General features: G+C 43.5%; 1 protein-coding gene across 3 annotated transcripts in view; it reads left to right on the forward strand.

The window, feature by feature from the left end:
• LGALS8 (galectin 8) overlaps positions 1–22,525 on the forward strand; it is a 37,648-nt gene that overhangs the window by 7,969 nt on the left and 7,154 nt on the right. For 2 of the 3 annotated variants that reach the window (XM_032430242.1, XM_032430240.1), the window contains exons 2-6: positions 9,867–10,014; positions 18,835–18,923; positions 19,855–20,065; positions 21,544–21,663; positions 22,330–22,386. In XM_032430242.1, the coding sequence (XP_032286133.1) occupies positions 9,973–10,014; positions 18,835–18,923; positions 19,855–20,065; positions 21,544–21,663; positions 22,330–22,386 (519 nt within the window). In that variant the 5' untranslated portion in view covers positions 9,867–9,972. The remainder of the gene's footprint in view (positions 1–9,866; positions 10,015–18,834; positions 18,924–19,854; positions 20,066–21,543; positions 21,664–22,329; positions 22,387–22,525) is intronic. The other variant, XM_032430241.1, reaches the window with a different exon arrangement.

Genomic DNA, 22,525 nt, shown 5'->3' on the forward strand with positions numbered 1-22,525 from the left:
AGATGTTGTTATGGCCTATGTCAGAGAAATTATCGCCTGTGTTCTCTTCAAGGATTTTTATGGTCTCTTGTCTCACATTTAGATACTTAATCCATTTTGAGTTTATTTGTCAGAATAAATGGTGTCAGAAAGTGGTCCAGTTTCATTCTTTTGCATGTAGCTGTCCAGTTTTCCAGACACCATTTATTGAAGAAAATGTCTTTTTCTTATTGCATATTCTTTTTCCCATTGCATATTCCCTTGTTTGTCAAAGATTAATTGACCATAACATTGTGGGTTTATTTCTTTGCTTTCTATTCTGTTCCATTGATCTGTGTGTCTATTTTTGTATCATACTGTTTTAATTACTACAGCTTTGTAATATAACTTGAAATCTGGAATTGTTATACCTCTAGCTTTGTTTTTTCTTTTTCAAGTTTGCTTTGGCTATTTGGGGTAATTTATGGTTTCTTACAAAGTTTAGGATTATTTGTTGCAGTTCTGTGAAAAAAAAATGCTGTTGGTATTTTGATAGGGATTGCATTAAATGTGTAGATTGCTTTGGGTAGTATGGACATTTTAACAATATTAGTTCTTGTAATCATGAACATGGAATGTTTTTCCATTTGTTTTTGTCATCTTCAATGTTTTTCATCAGTGTTTTATAGTTTTCAGAGTACAAGTTTTTCACCTCCTTGGTTAAGTTTAATCCTAGGTATTTTACTATTTTGGGTGCAGTTGTAAATAGGAGTTTTCTTAATTTCTCTTTTTGCTGCTTCATTATCAGTATATTGAAATGCAGTGGATTTCTGTACATTGTTTTTGTATCCTGTGACTTTACTGAATTGCTTTATCAGTTCTAGTAGTTTTTTTGGTGGGGTCTTTAGGGTTTTCTATATATAGAGTATCATGTCATCTGCAAATAGTGACAGTTTTACTTCTTCCTAACTAATTTGGATCCCTGTTACTCTTTTTTCTTGTCTGATTGTTGTGGCTAGTACTTCTAGTACTTGTTGAATAAAAGTGGTGAGAGTGGACATTCTTGTCTTATTCCTGACCTTAGGGGGAAAGTTCTCAGTTTCTCCCATTTAGGATGATATTAGCTGTGAGTTTTTCATATATGGCCTTTATTATGTTGAGATATGTTCCCTCTAACCCTACTTTGTTGAGGGTTTTTAATCATGAATAGATGTTGTACTTTGTCAGATACTTTTTCTGCATCTATTAAAATGATTATATGGTTCCTGTCCTTTCTCTTATTGATGTGGTGTATCACATTTATTGATTTGGGAATATTGAACCACTCTTGCATCCAAGAATAAGTTCCACTTGATAGGGGTAAATGATATTTTTAATGTATTATTGGATTCAATTTGCTAATATTCTGTTGAGGATTTTTGCATCTATGTTCATCAGAGATATTGGCCTGTAGTTCTCTCTTTTTGTGGTATCTTTATCTGGTGTTGGTATCAGGATAATGCAAGCCTCACAGAATGAATTTGGAAGTGTTTTCCTTCCTTTTCTATTTTTTGGAATAGTTTGAGAATAGGTATTAACTCTTCTTTAAATGTTTGGTAGAATTTGCTTGCAAAGCCATCTGGTCCTGGATTTTTGTTTGTTGGGTGGTTTTTGATTTCTGATTCAATTTCATCGCTAGTAATCAGTCTATTCAAATTTTCTATTTCTTCCTGCTTCAATTTTGGTAGGTTATATGTTTCTAGGATTAAGCCATTTCTTTTAGGTTGTCCAATTTGTTGGCATATAATTTTTCATAATCTCTTAATAATTTTTTGTATTTCTGTGGTGTCAGTTCTTTCATTTCTGATTTTTTTAGTCCTATTTATTTATTTATTTGATGAGTCTGGATAAAGGTTTATCAATTTTTTTTTTTTAAAGATTTATTTATTTATTTGAGAGAGCGAGAATGAGAGAGAGTACATGAGAGGGTGGAGGGTCAGAGGGAGAAGCAGGCTCCTCGCTGAGCAGGGAGCCCGATGCGGGACTCGATCCTGGGACTCCAGGATCATGACCTGAGCCGAAGGCAGTTGCTTAACCAACTGAGCCACCCAGGCGCCCAAAGGTTTATCAATTTTGTTGATCTTTTCAAAGAAACAGCTTCTGGTTTCACTGATCTTTCTTCTTCTTCTTTTTTTTTTTTTTTTTTTAGTTGCTATATTGTTTATTTCTGCTGTAATATTTATTGCTTCCTTCTGTTTTTTTTTTTTTTCCTAGTTCCTTGAGGTAAGGTTAGATTGTTTAGTTTTTTATTTTTCTTCTTGTGGTAGGCCTGTATTGCTATGAACTTCCCTCTTAGAACTGCTTTTGCCCCATCCCAAAGATTTTGCACTGTTGTGTTTTCATTTGTCTCCATGTATTTTTTTCTTTCCTCTTTGATTTTTTGGTTGACCCATTCATTGTTTAGTAGCATGTTATTTAACCTCCATGTATTTGGCTCTTCCCACATTTTTTCTTGTGGTTGATTTCTCGTTTCATAGCATGGTGTGATTTTGATATTTTTGAATTCATAGATACTTGTTTTGTGGCCTAATATATGATCTGTTGTGGAGAATGTTCTGTGTACTCTTGAAAAGAATGTATATTCTGCTGTTTCAGGATGGAATGTTCTGATTATGTCTGTTAAATCCATTTGGTCCAGTGTGTCATTCAAAGCCACTGTTTCCTTGTTGTTTTTCTGTTTGGATGATCTGTCCATTGATATCAGTGGGGTGTTAAAGTCCCCTACTATTATTGTATTACTATTGATTAGTTCCTTTGTTATTAACTGTTTATGTGTCTGGGTGCTCCCATGTTCGGTGTGTAAATATTTATGATTGTTATATTTTCTTGTTGGATTGTTCCCTCTATGATTATATAGTATCCTTCTTTGTCTGTTGTTACAGTCTTTGTTTTAAAGTCTATATTGTCTAGTGGCTTTCTTTTGACATCCATTTGCATGATAGATGTTTCTCCATTCCCCCACTTTGAGCCTGCATGTGTCTACAGTTCTGCAGTGAGTCTTTTGTAGGAAGCATATAGATGGGCCATGTGTGTGTGTGTGTGTGTGTGTGTGTGTGTGTAAAGATTTTATTTATTTATCTGAGAGAGCAAGCACAAGCAGAGGGAGAGGGAGTCAGACGTGGGCTTAATCCCGGGACCGCAAGATCATGACCCGATCCAAAGTCAGATGCTTAATCAACTGAGCCACCCAACCACCCCTGGTCTTGTTTTTTGTTTGTTTGTTTTTAATCCACTGTCACTCTATGTCTTTTATTTTTTAAATTTATTTTAATGTATTTTTTAAATATCTTAGATTGTTTTTGAAGATTTAAAGATTTTATTCACTTATTTATGAGAGAGAGAGAAAGCATGAGCATGTGCAAGCAGGGGGAGGAGCAGAGGGGAAGGGAGAGGGTCAAGCAGACTCTATGCTGAGTGGAGCCCGATGCCAGGCTCCATCCCAGGACCCTGAGATCACGACCCGAACTGAAACCAAGAGTTGGACACTCAACCGACTGAGCCAACCAGGCACCCCTCACCCTATGTCTTTTAATTAGAGCATTTAGTCTATTTATATTCCAAGTAATTATTGACAGGTATGTATTTATTGCCATTTTGTTACTTATTTTGTGGTTGTTTTTAAGAGTTCTTCTGTATTCCATTGTTCCCTTGCTCCCTTCTCTACTGGTAAGTGTGCTTTCTTTAGTGATTTACTATTTACTTGGATTCTTTCTCTTTTATTTTTTCATATCTGTTTGTGGTTACTGTTAGGTTTGTATGTGACATTTTACATATAAAGGAGTCTGCATTAAGTTGATGATTGCTTAAGTTTAAGTCTATTCTTCACTTCTCTCTCCCCACATTTTTAGGTATATGGTATCATACTTCACATTCTTTTATTTTATGCATGGCCTGAGTGATTTTTACAGATATATTTATTTTTACTGCTTTTGTGCTTCCTACTTGTTACTCTTACTCATGGTTTTTCCCATTAAAATAGTCCCTTTTAACATTTCTGGCAGGGTTGGTTTAGTGGTCATGAACTCTTCTAGGTTTTGTTTATCTAGGAAACTCTTTACCTCTCCTTCTATTCTGAATGATAGCCTTGCTTGATAGAGTATTATTGGCTGCAGATTTTTTTCCTTTCAGCGCTTTGAATATATCATGCTATTCCCTTCTGGCCTGCATGGTTTTTGCTGAAAAATCAGCTGGTAGGCTCGTGGAGTTCTCCTTCTCTTGCTGCTTTTTAAATGCTCTCATTATCACTACTTTTGTGCCATTTTAATTACGATGTGTCTTGGTGTGGACCACTTTGGTTGATTTTGTTGGGGGATCTCTGTGTCTTCTAGATCTGGATGTCTGTTTCCTTGCCCAGATTTGGGAAGATTTCAGCTATTATTTCTTCAAAAAAATTTTCTGCCCCGTATTTTCTCTCTTCTTCTAAGATTTCTATAATGCAAATGTTATGCTTGATGGAGTCACTGAGTCCCCTGAATCTGTTCTCATTTAGCATTTTTTTATTTCTTTCTCTCAACTGGTCAGCTTGATTACTTTTCATTACTCTGTCCTCCAGGTCACTGATTCATTCTTCTGCTTTGGTACTCTGGTGTTTATTCCATTAGTGTATTTTTTATTTCATTTATTGTGTTGTTCATCTTTGATTGGTTCTTCTTTATCTCTGTTTAGGGTCTCACTGATATCCTCCACTTTTTTCTCAAGTCCGTCCCCATTTTGCTTAGGTCTCTTGCTGTGGTTTTGTCCTGTTCTTTCATTTGGGACATATTCCTCTGTCTCCTCATTTTGTCTAACTCTCTGTGTCTGTTTCTCTGTGATAGGAAAGTCACCTATGTCTCCTGTTCTTGAAATTTGTAGCTTTAAGAGGAGGAGTTCCTGTAGTGTTCTGCAGTGCAGTGTCCCCTGTTCACTGGAAACTGGTGCTTCAGGGGTGTCTGCTGTGTGTGTTGCATGCACACTGCTGTGGTCCTGTGGTGGCTGAGCCACTTTTGACTTCAGTCCACTCATCCTCAGTGGCTCTCTTTGTCTCTTGTGGGCAATGTTTGGTCCTTGTGGTGTTAGTGGACCAGTCTTGGGCTGCTGTGGGCTTGGGTTGAGTCAGACCAGACATTTGCCAGAGCTGTAGTAGCTCTGAACTTCAGGGTGCTCTGTCTGTGTTGTTCCCTGTGAAGCTTTAGTTGGTGGGTGGCATGTGCAGTCAGAGTAGATGTCTGCCTCCAATCCTCTGCTGGGTCAGCAGTCAGACTGCTGTGTGTGGTTATATTCCCCTCGCCCTGGGGCAGTAGTCATTTGGAGTCGTGCTGGCCCCTGTCAGGGCTGCTTGCACACTGCCAGGCTTGTGGCCCGGATTTGAATGGGCCCCATCCAAGAGTGTATTCGAGGGTGTAGATCAGCAACATGGGGGCTGGGGGTGTGCAGTGGGGCAACAGTGTTAGCAAGGTTTGCACACTGCTGGTTTTCTACAGGAGAGGTCCTGAAGTGAACTGAAGCACGCCTGGCTAAAAGGGGCACATTCCTGAAGCCCAGGGAGTGGGGAGTGATGGAAGCAAGTTAGGTAGTGAAAGTCAACACGGCACTGGTTCCCGCAGGTGGGCTGTGTGTTTATGCTGGGGGGAAGGTAGGGGTGGGAAATGGTGCTGGCCAGTTTCTTTGTTCCTGGAGGAGTACCCCAGTGATCCTGCCCCTTCAGGACATGCTCTGAGATAAGTAAATAAATCTCCCTCCCATGGGCCCCAGGCATTTTTCAAATTGCTGCTTCTATTCTGTATCTCTCTAGGCTGTTCGTTGAGCTCTTTCTTTAAGGGTGAGGACTGAGCTTCTTCTCATCCTCTGGGCTCTTCCACAGCTGGGCCCACTGATTTTTAGAATTCCAGGCTTTAGGTCCCACTGGTTGTACAAACTCACAAAATTCAGCCCCTCTGGCTTTCAAACCCAAATGTTAAGGGGATTCGTCTTCCCCATGCGATCTTCTCAGTGTGATAGTCTGTTTCCCTTCTCCATGCCTGCGGATTCCTCCCTCCCATGGACAGGCTCATAGTTTGTTTAGCTCCTCACTGTGTTTCCACCCTTCCTACCCTCTTCTGTGTGGTCTTTTCTCTACATTTAGTTGTGGAGTTTGTTCTGCCTTCAGGTTGTTTTCTGCTTTTTTACACTGATTATGGGTATTATCTAATTGTATCTGTGGAACAGGGTGGGCTGAGGTTCCTCCTACTCCACCATCTTCCCAGCAATCCTCCATCTTATTGTTTTGGGTTTTTTTTTTGTTGTGTTTTTTGAAATCCACTCAGCCATCCTAAGTCTTTTAATGAGCATTTAGTCCATTTACATTAAATGTAATTACTGATAAGTATGTATGTATTGCCATTTTGTTAATGGTTTTCTGGTTAATTTTGTAGTTCTCTTTTCTTCTCTTGTGATTTTATGACTTTCTTTCATGTGATGTTTGGATTCCTTTCTCTTTTATGTGTGTTTACCTATTATAGGCTTTTAGTTTGTGGTTACCATGAGGTTTATATATAACAACCTATGTATATAGCAGTCTGTTTTAAGTTGGTGGTTGCATAAGTTGGAGCATGTTGTAAAAGCACTACATTTTTACTCTCGTTCTGTGTTTTTTTAATGTCATGTCTTACATTCTTCTATTTTGTGTGTCCCTTGACTGATTATTGTAGATAGAGTTGATTTTACTACTTTTTCTTTTAACCTTCATCCTACCTTTCTCTCTTGATCCACTACCTGTAGTATATGTATGTTTGCCTTTACCAGTGAGATTTTTAAAATATATTTCTTACTTCTAGTCATGGTGTTTTCTGCTTAAAGAAGTCCCTTTAATATTTCTTGTAAAACCAGTTTAGTGGAGAGGAAGTAAGTCCCTTAGCTTTTGCTTTTCTGGGAAACTCTTTACGTCCCCTTCAATTCTGAATGATAATCTTGCTGGGTAAAGTATTCTTGGTTGTAAGTTTTTTCCTTTCAGCACTTTAAATATATTGTGTTTCTCCCTTCTGGCCTGAAAAGTTTTTGCTGAAAAATCAGCTGATAATCTCATGGGGTTCCCTTTTCTTTTTTTTTTTTTTCCTCTTGCTGCTTTTAAGATTCTCACTTTATTTTTAACCTTTTAATTGTAACATGACTTCATGTGGATTTATCTGGGTTCATTTTTGGGGGGACTCTCTGTGCTTCTTGGACCTGGATGTCTGTTCCCTTCCACAGGTTTGGGAATTTTTCAGCTATTATTTCTTTAAAAAGTTTTTTGCCTCCTCCTCTCTCTCTTCTTTTTCTGGGACCCCTATAATGTGAATGTTAGTACACTTGATGTTTTCCTAGAGGTCCCTTAAACCCTCTTGTACTTAAAATTCTTTTATTTTTTCTTTCTTTTCTTTTCTTTCTTTTTTTTTTTTTTTTTTTGCTGTTCATTTTGGATGTCACTACCCTGTCTTCCAGACCTCTGATCCATTTTTCTGTATCTAATCTGCTGTTTATTCCCTCTAGTGTATTTTTCATTTCTGTTATTGTATTCTTCAACAGTGATTGGTACTTTCTTATATTTTCTGTTTGTTGAAGTTCTCAGTGTGTTCACTCATTTCCTCTCCGTAGGTCAGTAAGCGTCTTTTTGACCATTGCTTTGAACTGTTTATTGGGTAGATTGCTTATTTCTGTTTTGTTCTTTTTCTTTTTTTTTTAAATGTTTTATTTATTTATTCATGAGAGTCAGAGAGAGAAAGAGAGGCAGAGGCAGAGGGAGAAGCAGGCTCCCCGCCTAGCAGGGAGCCCGATGCGGGACTCGATCCCAGGACCCTGGGATCATGACCTGAGCCGAAGGCAGACGCTTAACCATCTGAGCCACCCAGGCGCCCGTTTTGTTCTTTTTCTGAAGTTTTGTCTTGTCCTTTTCTGTTTGTTTTCTTTTTGTTTTTGTTGTTGTTTATTCTTTGTTGTTGTTGTTGTTCTTTTGTTAGGAACATATTTTTCTGTCTCCTCATTTTGCCTAAGTCTCCATGTTTCTTTGTATTAGGTAGTTAGCTATGTCTCCTGGTCTTGAAGGAGCAGCTTTATGTAGAAGTGCCGTGGGGCACAGAAACACAACCCCCTTGGCCACCATAGACCGTTGCTGCAGGGCTCTCCCCTGTGTGGGGTGCATGTGCCCTCCTGTTGTGGCAGAGCTTGGACTATAGGTGTGCCGGTGGGAAGGGCTGTCCTCTGGCCCAGCTGGCTGTCACGCCGGCCACAGCTGCTTCAGGTTGTCCGGTTGTCTGCAAGGCCATGCAGAGGCACAAGGTTGTGTGGGGCTCTCAGCAGTGTGCACCCCCTGGCATTAGCAATCTGGAGGGCAGATCCGCATGATGGAATGAGTCAGCAAAAACAGTTGCCACCAGTGTCTGCGTCCCCAGGGAGAGACCCAGCTGTCCCTTGCCTCTCTGAGGAGATGCTCCAAGTTTAATAGGGGGTCTCCTTCACCTGTAGTCTCTGTGCTTTTTGTCTGGTATTTTTGTGCTGGTTTCTGGGTCGAGTGAGTCTGCACACAGGCCCTTTAAGAATGGGTTTTCCTTTCCCTACGGTTCTATAGTTTTATGGGTGATTCCCTGGTGGTTTTGAAAGCCAGCTGTTTTGGGGTCCATCTCATCTGTGCAGGATATAAGGCCTGATGTGAGCTTGAATCGCCCACTCTCTGGGAAAATTTCCATACCTTTGAGATCTGTCTGGACTGCGCAAGACCATGCCTGGGTATGGTTTTTCCATTAGTGAGACTGTATTTCTGCCCCTTCTACCTGTCTCAGTGCTGTGTCTTGTTGTGGAGGTTCTGTTCATCCAGTTTCTAGGTCCCCCTTTAAAAGGAGGAATTCCGTATGTAGTTGTAGATTTGTTGTGTCCATGGGAGGAGGTGAGCTCTGAATCTTCCTATGTGGCCATTTTGAACCCTCTTCTCTACTAATGTATACTTTAAGTCACTATTTCCTGCACTGATAATCCAAAATTATCTAGTGTACAAGTACACAATGAAAGGATTGGGGTCACAGCAATTGCACTACTGGGTATTTACCCCAAAGATACAAATGTAGGGATCCGAAGGGGTACGTGCACCCCGATGTTTATAGCAGCAATGTCCACAATAGCCAAACTGTGGAAAGAGCCAAGATGTCCATCAACAGATGAATGGATAAAGAAGATGTGGTATATGTACACAATGGACTACTACACAGCCATCAAAAAAAATGAAATCTTGCCATTTGCAACAACGTGGATGGAACTAGAGGGTATTATGCTAAGCGAAATAAGTCAATCAGAGAAAGACATGTATCATATGATCTCACTGATATGAGGAATTCTTAATCTCAGGAAACAAACTGAGTGTTGCTGGAGTGGTGGGGGGTGGGAGGGATGGGGTGGTATGTGAATTGTGTAAGACTGATGAATCACAGACCTGTACCTCTGAAACAAGTAATACATTATATATTAAGAAAAAGAAGATAGTAGGAAGGGAAAAATGAAGGGGGGGAAATCGGAGGGGGAGATGAACCATGAGAGACTCTGGACCTCTGAGAAACAAACTGAGGGTCCTAGAGGGGAGGGAGGAGGATAGGTTAGCCTGGTGATGGCTATTAAGGAGGGCGCGTATTGAACGGAGCACTGGGTCTTATACGGAAACAATGAATCATGGAACACTACTTCAAAAACTAATGATGATTAGTTACCATGTGACTATGGTGATAAACATAATAAAATAAAATTTAAAAAAAAGAAAGAATTGGGGTCAGATCTTTGATTGTAATAGCATCCTATTGGTAAATATAAGTAAAATAATTTGTAATTTAAATTAAAAACATGATGAAGAAAAATGTATGCTAATTTTTCTTTCCCTCTGTTTTAATTTTACACAGGGCAAGAGCATCAGTTTCAATCTGGGAACCTTTAAATGAAACTTGCTTAAACTCTAGATCATACATAGAAGAGAGGCCTTAATCAACAACAAGGTGGAAAAGAGTGATGTTGTCCTTAACAAACCTGCAGAATATCATCTATAACCCGGTAACTGACTTCTATAAAATCACTTTTTTTCTGTGGCAGGATTTAAAGCAAATCCAACTGGATAGTCATTATCCATTGCTGGGGAGGGGGGATGATTAAATTCAGTAAACGTATGGAAAGTACCCATCCTGTGATAGGGACTGTGGTGGTCGCTGACGGAAAAATAGATACAGCCCTTGGAGCTCAGTCTAGCGGAGGATGAAGTCACAGTGACAATACAGGGTGGTGAGAATGAGTTCTGAGTGGAGAACATGGGGGTACGGTGGAGGGAAGCCAACTTTGGGGGTGCTGGGAAGATAATCACAAGACATAATTTTCAAAGGAAAATGGATTTGTTGCTCTAAAATTTTTTAATTTGCTTTTTTGATTAGACCCTGTTCATGAGAAGTAAATGTCTGTTTTCCCCTCAGCTTTTCCCTCTTTCAAGTACTGCTTCATACTTGAGTGGGGCAAAGGTCAAAAGCTAGGGGCAAGTTGGAGAAAGAGAAGAATTAGGGTCTTTTGGTCCAAAAGCCCCAGTGACTGCAATTGCTAGAACTTTCAGTGTACATCCTGGGAAGTAATGAACTTGTTTTAGTTTTATGTGGCAATAAGAATCTTCAGAAATGTCTGGTTTCCACATATCTGAAGCTGAATCCTGAATTTAGGTCTGAGATAGAGTTGCTGCTTTTTTTGTAACCGCTCGTCCCCCACCCCAGGAGACTCATGGGCAAGAGAGAGAGGGTGCAAGTCCTTGAAGTAGGGCCCTAAGCCAGTCTCATTTGTGTTTGTGATCCCCTTTTTTTGTTACTTACTTTCTAGTTGTAACTCTTTTTTATCCAGGTTTTGATGTCATTATGCAGAGTGAGGAACAACTACCGCATCAAGCAGATTCCATTTTATTTATTTAGTTATTTTAAAAGATTTTATTTATTTGACAGAGATAGCAAGAGAGGGAACACAAGCAGGGGGAGTGGGAGAGGGAGAAGCAGGCTTCCCGCCGAGCAGGGAGCCCGATGCGGGGCTCGATCCCAGGACCCTGGGATCACGACCTGAGCCGAAGGCAGACGCTTAACCAACTGAGCCACCCAGGCGCCCCAGCAAATTCCATTTTAGAAGAAGTAGGCTTCAATAGTAGGCTTCCTTTAAAAAGGAAGATTGAGTTTGAAGTCAGTGGGACATTCAAAATGATTTTCTGTATCTTACAGTTAAAAACATCTCAAGGTTGGGGACGCCCAGGTGGCTCAGTCGGTTAAGTGTCCGATTCTTGATCTCAGCTCAGGTCTTGATCTCTGGGTCATGAGTTGAAGCCCCACACTGGACTCCACGCTGGGTGTAGAGCCTACTTAAAAAACAACAGCAACAACATCTCAAGGTTGTAGATGGACTTTCTGCAAAGATTTAAAAAAAAAAAAAAAAAGGCTGCCCACAAGGGTGCCTGAAGTCCAGCCCTGGCTCCTGCCAGGAGGTGGAAGGGATGGTCAGGTGACGCTCCTCGTTCTGCCCTTCCTGCACAAAGGTGCCTTACCTGAATGTGATTTAGAAAGTAATTTTTTTAGAGTAAAATTGCTGTGCATCTTGATACAAGCATGCTGATGATTCCTGTAATTTCTGCACATTCAGCTACAGGGTCGAAACAAGAGTGCACTGATGTTCATTTCCTGCCGAAGGGCCAGGAGACGTAGTGGTGCTCTAGGGCAGGAATGCAGCCAGGGCCCCCACGTGGCCTCACTGCTGTTCTGAGGATAATTTATGGTGACATCATCTTCCAAAGTAAATACTTTTGGCAAATAGCCTTCTTTTTTTTTTTTTTTTTTCAGTTTTTCAGTTTTATAGTCCGTTTTCACAAGCAGAAAAGGGTAGAGGTAGAAAGATTGAACTGAATAGCAAAAATGACATTTTGCTGGGGTGCCTGGGTGGCTCAGTCAGATAAGCGTCCTACTCTTGATTTCGGCTCAGGTTGTGATCTCAGGGTCATAAGATCGAGTCCTGAGTCAGGCTCCGTGCTCAGTGGGGAGTCCGCCTGGGATTCTCTCTCTCCCTCTGCCCCCCCTTCTCTCTGTCTCTCAATCTTTCTAAAATAAATAAATCTTTTTAAAAAATGACACCGTGCTCCGTCTTTAAATTTAACTTCTTAAATATTCATAGCACCAAGTGCTCACATTGCTAAGCTCTTCTTCAGTTTTTTGAACTGATCACTAACAAAATAACTGTAATGCAAGAAAATAGTTTTTTAAGTCTAGCTTATACAATATCCTAATCGACTGGCTTAAAATATCTAAGTTATTTGCAGCCTCTGTTTTTTTTCCCCATTGTGTTTTGAACACTGAAAGGACAGCTAGCTGCAAATGGAGAAGAGCTTAAGCAGTGTGGACACTCTTGTGTTTATTGGCTTTTTACTGTAAGCTTTATGAAGCATTATGAAGACACAGAACTACCACCTTTTAATTTTTATTTCTTAATGTTTCGAAAGTTTCCATCCACACTGGCAGCAAATTCTATCCATATTAAGTCTTCTTGGAAAAAAATAAAGTACACTGTGTAACAGTCCTGTGTGCTTTTTCATACCTAATTTATTTCACTAACTGTTGTTGTTTATACAGTTCTTAATATGTGACTGTTAGCTGGTTAAGAAGTTACTTAGCAATGAATCAAATTGGTTAACATTCATTCCACCTGGTGCCAAAACATCTCCAGTCTCCTTGGGAACCTCACTTCCACCTTTATCCTTTTCTCCTTAGTATTCTGAGTACCCCCCCTTCCTGCTGTACCACTTAATCTTAAAACACAAGACAGTAAAATCTTTCTTAACCTCCGAGGTCCTGTCCAGCCTCGTGTCCTTGTTCTGTCTCCTCTTTTTTTTTTTTTTTTAAGATTTATTTATTTATTTATTTGAGAGAGAGAGAATGAGAGACAGAGCGTGAGAGGGAGGAGGGTCAGAGGGAGAAGCAGACTCCCTGCCAAGCAGGGAGCCCGATGCGGGACTCGATCCCGGGACTCCAGGATCATGACCCGAGCCGAAGGCAGTCGCCCAACCAACTGAGCCACCCAGGCGCCCCTCTGTCTCCTCTTGCTGACCATCGTCCTGAGAACGCGTCCATTCTGCTGTCTTGGTTCGCTCATGACAGCTCTGCCCTCTGATTTTTTTTTTTTACTCTTTCTTAATTTCCTTTTTGTCTTTACTAGTCGTGTCTTTCTCTTCATTTTGTGTCTTTACTGATCACCGTTCGACCTTTTGAGTATGTACACAGCATGTAAGCAGTTCTGGCCTTTTATCTAAGGTTCTTAGATGCCCTTGCTTCAAGACTGAGGAGTTCATATCTAAAGTTACGTCTTCCTCCCCGAATCAGCTTCCCTTTTGCGGGTTTCCATTCCTTTCCGTGTCCTTCTGCTGTTTAACTTTGCCTCCTCCCATGCCGCCAAGCCCCAAATAGTTTGAAGATAATCTGTGTTCCAAATTTAATTTCACTTATGTCAAACCCAGTGGCTTTTGCTTTTTTATTATTATTTTTAAAATCTAAAGATAGTATGTGTAAGTCATTTTTAAAAATTCAAACCGTGGGCGCCTGGGTGGCTCAGTTGGTTAAGCGACTGCCTTCGGCTCAGGTCATGATCCTGGAGTGCCGGGATCGAGTCCCGCATCGGGCTCCCTGCTGAACAGGGAGCCTGCTTCTCCCTCTGATCCTCCCCCCTCTCATGCTCTCTCTATCTCATTCTCTCTCTCAAATAAATAAATAAAATCTTTAAAAAAAAAAAAATTCAAACCGTATTTAAGGGTTACATGAACCCATAAATTTTCCTTCTGCCCTGGTACTTGGTTCCCCTCCCTGAAGCCAACCCTATTTACCAGTTTTCTGTAAACCCTTCCCAAGAATACATGTGAATATCCAAGAGTGTGTGTGTTGTGTGTATCACTATTATTGGTCCTGTTTCTTCACACGTGTGTATCACACTACAGACCTCGTTTTATGGTGCTTCCCTCGAAGTGAGGGTCTGTGGCAGCCCCGTGGCAAGCAAGTCTGTCAGCACCATTTTCCCAACAGCATTTGCTCTCTTCACGTCTCTGTCACAATCTGGAAATCCTTGGAACACTGCAAACGTTTTCATTATTATCATATCAGTTACAGTGGTCAGGGATTACAACCTGCTGAAAGCTCAGATGATGGTTGGCATTTTGTAGCAATATTTTTACATTAAAGAAAGTACTTTTTATTCCTTTTAGATATAATGCCACGCACACTTTAATAGACTTCCGTATCATGTACACATAACTTCTTTATGCACTGGGAAACCGCCGAATGTATCTGAACAGCTTTTTTGCGGTCTTCACTTTATGGAAGTGGCCCGGAAGCCCACCCCGCGATATCTCCAAGGTGCCTCCATAGACACTGCTCGGGGTGCTCCTCTCCCCACTGAACACGTTTTGGAGCTCTCAGCACACTTGGGATTTCCTCGCTTATCGTCGAGGCTGCATGACTGGTCCATCGGATGGAGATACCGTCACTTATTCAGCCAGTTCCCATGAAAGGACTGTTTCCTTTTGTGATGGGACCCAGGGCTGTGGGCTACAGCCTGGTATGCACATCCTTATGCATGTGTGCCCGAATTTTATAGGGTCAGTCTGTAAAAGTGGAATCACTGGGTCAAAGAGCATGATAGCCACTTCATTATCTTTTTTTAAATCTTCCTTATTTTTCCATGTTAAGGATTTTGACAGTCTTCCCATATTGAGACTGACCTCCTGGAGATGTCCAGCTGACCGATCCTTCTCTCCTTTCTCTCCCCATCCCCCCGAATCGAGGTCCCCCACACACACACCCAGGTGTGATGATTCACCGGCACATAGTCCTCCTCACGGCTGTGGTTTATTACAGTGAAACGATAAAGAGCAACGTCACTAAGGGAAAGGCACCCGGGGCAAAGTCCAGGGGAATCCAGGTGCCAGGTTCCACGGGTCGTCCCCCGGTGGACTCCCCCAGGACGTACTGAAATCCCCCAGCAGCAAGCTGTGACAGTGTGTGCGAAATGCGGCCCACCAGGGAAGCCCCCCAGACTCCCTGCCCAGGGATTCGCTTGGGAGCTGGGCACGTGGACTGCACTGCCAAACACGTACCGCAATGCCGGACTCCCGAGAGGAAAGCGGGGTTTAGCTTACGCCACATGGCTTGCACAGTTTAGGTACAGGAGACCACCCTTGGCTGTCTGGGTGGTGGGTGCTCTCCCCAGATCCAAGTTCCTAGACCCCAGCCAAGGGCCAGCCTCGTCAGGAGGCCTTGCAGGGCTAGCAGTCCCGATTGCTTTGTTAACTCTGTCCTGCATACTCCCACATTTTCCAAACCATTTTACAACCTTTGCCCCTGCCTTGTCCTTTCTCTCAGCTTATCTACTTTGATCCCTTTAATAATCTTCTCTGACTGGGAGCATGAGTCCTGGCCACTCAGTCACCATGTGGCCCTGGATCCCCCATTCCTTTCGGTGTATGTTCTCCCAACCCATCACACAAGACGTGTTCAAAACTAAACTCCTCTTCCTCCTGAAATCTGTTTCCTCCCCGGTTTTACCATTTTAGACGGTGGCCCCTAGAGATCGTTTCCTTTGAAGTGGTCTTGCGTCTGTCTCTTCCTCCCCGAGTCCCCCAGGGTCTACCACCATCGCCGGGCTTGTGTCCTTGTCTCCGGCTCCCAGCGAATCCGCTGTGCTCCAGCATTCTGTACCCCGCTGGACTGTTGCCCCCAAGCCCCGCTTTCATGATCTCATTGTACACTCTCCCCCTCCGTCTTGAACTGCCCCCTTCCTGCTCACTGTCTGCCGGATCTGTTTTGGCTTTTCCTGCCTCTCTGCTTTTGTAAACGGACATCTCTACCAGAACGGGCTTGCCCCTCCCAACCGCCCAGCTCACACCACGCTCATTATCAATGTTCTTTGGGCAACTTGGAATTCTTTATACACTTTTCTGAAGCACTGATCTGGTGCCCTGTATTTGAAGATGTTGAACTTACGGTCTGTAGTTGGAAGCACAGAGGCCAGTCCTAAGCAGAAAAGGAATTTATTCAGTGATACTCAGTAGTTCTCAGAATCTGTAGCAGGACTGAAGAACCACACTTGGCAACTACAGAATCACAGATGATACCTAGAGTCATGCTGAACGACTCTTCCCACCAAGAGGGTCCCTTTGCACCGGCAACCCCACCCGGGCCAGCCCTGCCTCCGACCCCGGGGACAGCTGCTGCCCGCCGGCAGAGCCACCACTCAGTGATCCCGGCTTCTTGTCGCTGGTTCTAACTTCCTGTCTGGAAGGTCTGGGGGGCCTGAGTGACCGAGTTTCATCCTATGCCCTTGCCCTTCCCTGCAGTTGAGATGAGGCTGAGTGAGGATCTTCCAGATACGGGAGAAGATTGTGATTCTGAACAGCCCGAGTATCCCATTTCCACGGGGATCTGACTTCTTCCCGGCTGCATTACAGGCCCCTCCCAGACAGGACTCGCATACTTCTTTTAGCTGCAGAGTCCGCCAAGGAGAGACCTTTGTGGGTAGGAGACGTTGCAGAAGTAATCCTAAAACAGGCAGAGCACTGTGAGTCAGCTAGGATGTTCCGGCAGGTAACACTAAACCCAAGTATGGCTTAAACTTACAGTGTTGTCTCCAGTGTGATCAGAGCTGTGCTTTAATTTTTTTTACATAAATTATTCATGAAACATCAAAGCTTGACATTTACCTACAAAACAGCGTCCTCCTCCCTTTTCACTGGAGTGGATACTCATGAGTTCAAGGAGTGGGCTGCAGGGCATTTCATGTCACTCACATGATCCAAATCACTTGAGTATGACTGATACCATGCAGGGAACTTTCCTAAGTAGAAGTGTTAATCCAGACAACTAAAAGAGCAAATGGCGAAAACGTTCAGCACTGTTGTTTCTAGACTGGAACAACTTATTAACAATTGTGAAGAACTTATTGGCAGTGATGGGTAGATTATTGGGTCTCAGAAAGCTCTTTCCAACCCTAAAGTTAAATATATAATAAAAACTTGTGGTTGTAAAAATATAAATGCTTATTGTAGAGATCTGGAAAATATAAAAATACATGAAGAAAATTAAGATCCCATTCCTCAAGAAAACTATTATTAACATTTTTGGTTTATTTCATTACAGTGTTTCCTTTTTTTAATGTTTAGCATTAACTTAGGTAAGATCATACTGTGTATAGTTCTGCAGACTCTTTTCTCACTAATATTTTTATCCCTAACATTTTTGCATCATTAAATATTCCGCATAAATATAATTGGAATGTATATAAAATTTGAAGTTATGAAGACTGTTCAGTCGATTAAGAGATTTACCCTGCGGAGGGTCCTGCTAGCTGTTCCTGGAATCGGCTATGGCCCAGAAGATCAGTGTGGACGTGTAATTCCTTCCATATCCTCTCCACACAGCACCCAGCTGCTTTGGCATGGGGCTGTCGCCACCCTCTGACGTGTGCTGTGGTGTTTTCTGGTGGGATGGACTCTGCTCCTCCCACCCACCATGCTCTCAGCAGCTGTCTTGACACCAGGGGACAGCGGGCTTCCATCCTTTTCTGCTGTTCTTGGTCATCGCTTGGCTCACTGGTTAAGGCAGCAAGACGTGTCGTTGAGCCGCTACTCAGCTGCCACTTGTCTGCGTATGTGCGGTTTGCTAGAACCCAGTTTCTGGGCTGGTGAGAACTCACTCCTTCACCGTGCAACCACTGACCGGCTCCTGACCTCAGCTGTGGGCGTGTAAAGGTGCCGACCTAGGCCTGCTCTGTGCAGCTTACAATCTAGGTGGTGTCTCATGTGCTGTGAGGGGCCCTCGGAGAGGGGCGGTGTCCCTTGGCCCACGGAGTCTGAAAAAGGCTCCATGGAGGAGATGGTGCTTGTGCTAAGATTTTCAGCTTAGGAACAACCAACCTACAACTACTTTTATATGCCCTCTCATTTTAGGTCTTATTTCTTGACAATCAGAGCTACCTTGGATAGATTTTAGCATTTATGTCCTAACGGGTGAGCCTGGTGTAAAGCATGATGGTGTCTGGCCTGCCTGGCTTGCTCAGATGCCCCCGAGTGAAAGGGACTATGGTTGTGATGCAGGAGGTGCAGCCAGTGGGTGGGGAGGATGGTGGAGTCACCTCTGGGGAAGTGACAAGATCTGACAGTGTGTCCAGCCCCGGACAAAAAGGCTGGGTTCCAGGTGATGAGGGGGGCAGGCTGAGACCTGGATACTGTGTTGGAACCTAAGCCTGCAGACTGGACCAGGCCAGGCCAGGTGGGTGCTGTCTCGAGAGACCACAGGCACCCAGAGTCATCCCTGAGATCACGCGGTTCTGATTCCCAGCAAGGGTCTGCAAGCCTGGGCTGTGGTCTGGAAGCCTGGCAGGGAAGATGAGACACTCGGATCCCAGGTGTGGAGGAGGGGCTATGTTCGGAGCCCCCTCCACAGGCGGTGAGCCAGTGTCACTGCCCACGTCAACACAGGCTCGGGGCCTCGCATGCTCTCGGTCCCCGTGTTGGGATCAGCCGTGGAACTTTAGGGGAGAGAGAGGGGGAGGAGGACAGGACTTCCAGCAAGTTCTTTTTCCTATTATCAGAATTATTCTGTTAAGTAGACGTTTTATTTCACAAAACCCCCAGCCAAATAAAAAAGTCTGTGAACTTTCAGCTATGTCTCTCTGTAAAGAACTCAAAAGAGGTTTCAGATACTGTCACTATCCTCTTTGAACAGTGACTTGGAAAAATGCTAGATTCCGAGATTTACATGCAGCCTTTCAAAATGTAGTCTTTCTGTTTTATGTAAACATCCACTTGTTAAAATTATTTTTTCCTAGGTACTCCCCTATGTTGGGACCATTCCTGGGCAGTTGGAGCCTGGAACTTTGATTGTAATACGTGGGCATGTTCCCTGTGATTCGGACAGGTAAAGCCATCATGTTAGATGAAACAGGAACACGACTGAACTGTCTTTTTGTGGGGAGACCGTTTTGGTACTTTGAGGCCTGGTTTTGCTTTCATCAGCAGCCCCGGCGCAGGTACCAAGGAGATGGGAGTAAATGACTGAAATAAAGGTCACTTCGGTGTTTAATTACAGTGAGTCTGGTTTGAATATAAAGGATTAGAGATCTGGTTCATGATGGGAATTGTGGTCAGACCTCAGGGACAAGGTCTGGTTACAGCATAACGTTCCCACAGCATCGCTTAAGATCCGTTCTGGGCGAGTTGTCTGATGCTTGCTTTGGGTACAAACTGTGGACGAGGCTGAGTTCGAGCTGGGCCAGCTCTGTGTGGCTGATGCCTGGATAACAGCGGTGGAAGTCAAGTCTGAAGAAGACATCCCACATGTTTCCAGGCAACTCCATAGAACCTGGAGAAGCAGGCCTCTCCCGGCTCACGGTTCTGCTGTCCCTAGGGTGAGGTCCTCTTCCTCAGGGCTCGTGGCAGCTAGAAATCCAGCCCTCACACCATGTTTTGGGTGGCTGGGTGGGTGCCTGTGGGGTTTGGGCGGGGGGGGGTGGGGGTGGACAAAAGGAGGCAAATGCTGGCTGACTTCGGGCCATTCCCAGGAGCCTTCCCTGAACACTTCCACCTCGGCAGAGTCTCCAGGACACCTGCCTGCCAGGGAGGCTGGAAAATGTGGGCTCTTACTCTGCAAAGACGGGGCCCCAGCCACAGCTCAGGGCTCTGCACTGAGGAGGGAAAGGAAGATTCTGTAAGAAGGTATTTAGGCCACGTGGGTGAAGGAACAGAGGATCAGTCATGGGTCGCTGAGGCTGGAGTTTCGTGCTTGCTGGGCCTTCCCCCGCAGGCTCCTTCCAAGTGCCCATGCAGCCCCTCGCTCCTTGCTCTCGCAGGTTCCAGGTGGATCTGCAGTGCGGGAGCAGCGTGAAGCCACGCGCCGACGTGGCCTTTCATTTCAACCCGCGTTTCAAGTGGTCCGACTGCATCGTATGCAATACTCTGAAAAATGAAAAATGGGGATGGGAAGAGATCACCTACGACGTGCCTTTCAAAAAAGAAAAATCTTTTGAAATTGTGATGATGGTGTTGAAAGACAAATTCCAGGTAGGTTTTGGAGAATGTAGGTGGCATCCTCATTAATGGCCATAAGTGCCCAGGGCAGCTCTGCACCCCTCTATTGTTTCAGTTCAGAGAAAAAAAGAGTGGCTTTATCATTTTGCTCAAAAGTAGGGGCCGGGGGGGTACCTAAATGGGAGGTGGGGCACACATCTGTCTGCCCTGCTGTTTCATCCGGAATATGGGTCCAGGGCAGCCTACCTTTTTATTAGATCCTGTTTCTAGCGTGGCTGAGCTTAGATCTGAATTGGCACAGCATCGTATAAATATGGGATAGTCAACTGTGGTCACCGTGACCCAAAGTGTGGGGGCATCCGGAACTAACAGATGGATAGAGAATCGAAGTTAAGTCCTGCCACAAGTTCTTTAGGATCATGAGATTTTAGATGCAGAGGAGGTCCTAGAAGTCCTACGTGTAGTAAATCTCACTGCTGGCGTCAAGCAGTAAATACCCTGCACGTACTAGCGCATACGTGTGAGGTAGCAGGTGGCCCCAGAGGCTTTGGATGGGGCGCACTTGCCCTCGAGCCCTGTGGAGCCTCGAGCCTCCCAGACTAGAGATCCGTTCGGCTTACAGTGAAGATTTCCTCTCTGGTGCGGGTCCCTTCTGTCCTTTGGGATATGCTCCCACCAACACACTTGCCCTGACTCTCCCGAACTCCAATCGTCCCTCCCCTCCCTGGCGCTCTGAGCACCTGTATCTGCAGCATTCTTTAAAACGCTCGGTCCTGTACTGTGGTGTCTTTTCCTGTTTATTTTACCCGCCAGTGGGATTTTAAGCTCCTTGAGGTCGGAGACCGGTTTGCATCCGGCCCGTGTTTTCCCGACATCCCCTAGCTGGGAGGGAGGGACAGGCAGCCGAGCGGAGTGGACACCTGCCAGCAGGCTGTGTGCTGCCCGACTCTCGAGTGACTTTATGGTCTCCTCACAACAGCAGCCCGTTCTTTGAGGGAGAGCCTTTTCCTGCTTACACTAGGAATCGCAGCTGAATTGGGTAGCTTGCCCATGTCCCTTCATTCAGCAGATTCAACAAATATTTACTGAACACCTGCCGTGTGCAGGGTGGTCTTCCTTAGAGTGTGGTCCTCAAGGACAGCGGGTGGGGTGGCAAGCTTGCAGGGCAGATCGCCAGCCGGGGTGTTCACAGGCCTAGGGCATCGGGGGACTCATGTATATGCACAGGGGCACACATGCGTATGCACATATACTTATGAACGCATAATCTGTCAGCGGGGTGGGGGGGTTCCATGGTGGTTTCTCAAAGGAAGTTAAGAAACACTGCTAGTATTATGGATGCTTTCAGTTTGGTCAGACATGTAATGTGCAGACCTGTGGGCAAAGATATAATTAAACCCAAGTAAACACTATTTAAATTTGGCTTAAATTTGGATACATTAGTAAACGTATTAATTGTTTTTTTGTTTTGTTTTTCCGGGGGTGCTGGGCTGTCTTCTGTATCCATTTAGGTGGCTGTAAATGGGAAACATATACTGCTCTATGCCCACAGGATTAGCCCAGGGAAAATAGACACTCTGGGCATTTACGGCAAAGTGAATGTCCACTCAATTGGTTATAGCTTCAGCTCGGTGAGTACCCTTCCATAGCCTGGGGTCTTCTTCGGTGATGTCTTCTGATGAAACGGTAGGAAGTATCTTTAACGTTTTCTATTAAGATAAAAATACTGTAAATGTTTCCATCATTAGTGTATTAATTTCTTGGAAGTAAATCTTTCAGACTGGTAGTGTGCTGTGTACTGGCCAGGGCTTTAATGTCTATAGGAGCTCAAATCTAATATGGTTTTAACAACGACAACAAAAACAAAACCCAAAACAGTAACTACAAAAAACAAAAACCCTTTTTAACAGGGACTAATTCCTTGACATAGGAGTACAGGGGAGGATTTCTCAAAAATCAATTCCTAGAAGTAGAAAGTCTGAGTCAAAGGGTATGTGCAGTTTAAGTTACAACTGATACTAGTTGGAGGGCTGGTGAGCTCACCCTCCAAAGACTTCCAGCAATGAAGTCTCGGCAGCCATGCCCGCTCACTCACATTCTTCTCGATGCTCGTTCTTAGTCTCTGTAACGCTTGCCAGTTTCATAGGGGAAAGGACCCTAATGTGAAGTACATTTTTGGATTATAATTTTCAAGCATATTTTCATGTTTAGTATTATTTATAATTCTTTCTTTTTGATGTGTCAGGGAGGTTGTATTTAGAATTCTGATGGATGTTAAAAATTAATCTTATCTCCAGGATTTCAGAAGTACCCAAGCACCTACTCTGGAACTGACAGAGATAAGTAAAGAAAATGTAAATATTAAATCTTTTCATGAACTACCAGTTTAAAAATGTTCTTTTAGTTTCCATGTAAATCAGGTGGCAGGCAAGCTGAGTTTTTTAAAATTATGTTTTTAATGTGAAAAAATATTTTTAATTATTAATAGGCTGG

The sequence above is a fragment of the Phoca vitulina genome, unplaced genomic scaffold (assembly GCF_004348235.1).
Source record: "Phoca vitulina isolate PV1807 unplaced genomic scaffold, GSC_HSeal_1.0 scaffold43, whole genome shotgun sequence".
NCBI classification, from domain to species: Eukaryota; Metazoa; Chordata; class Mammalia; order Carnivora; family Phocidae; genus Phoca; species Phoca vitulina.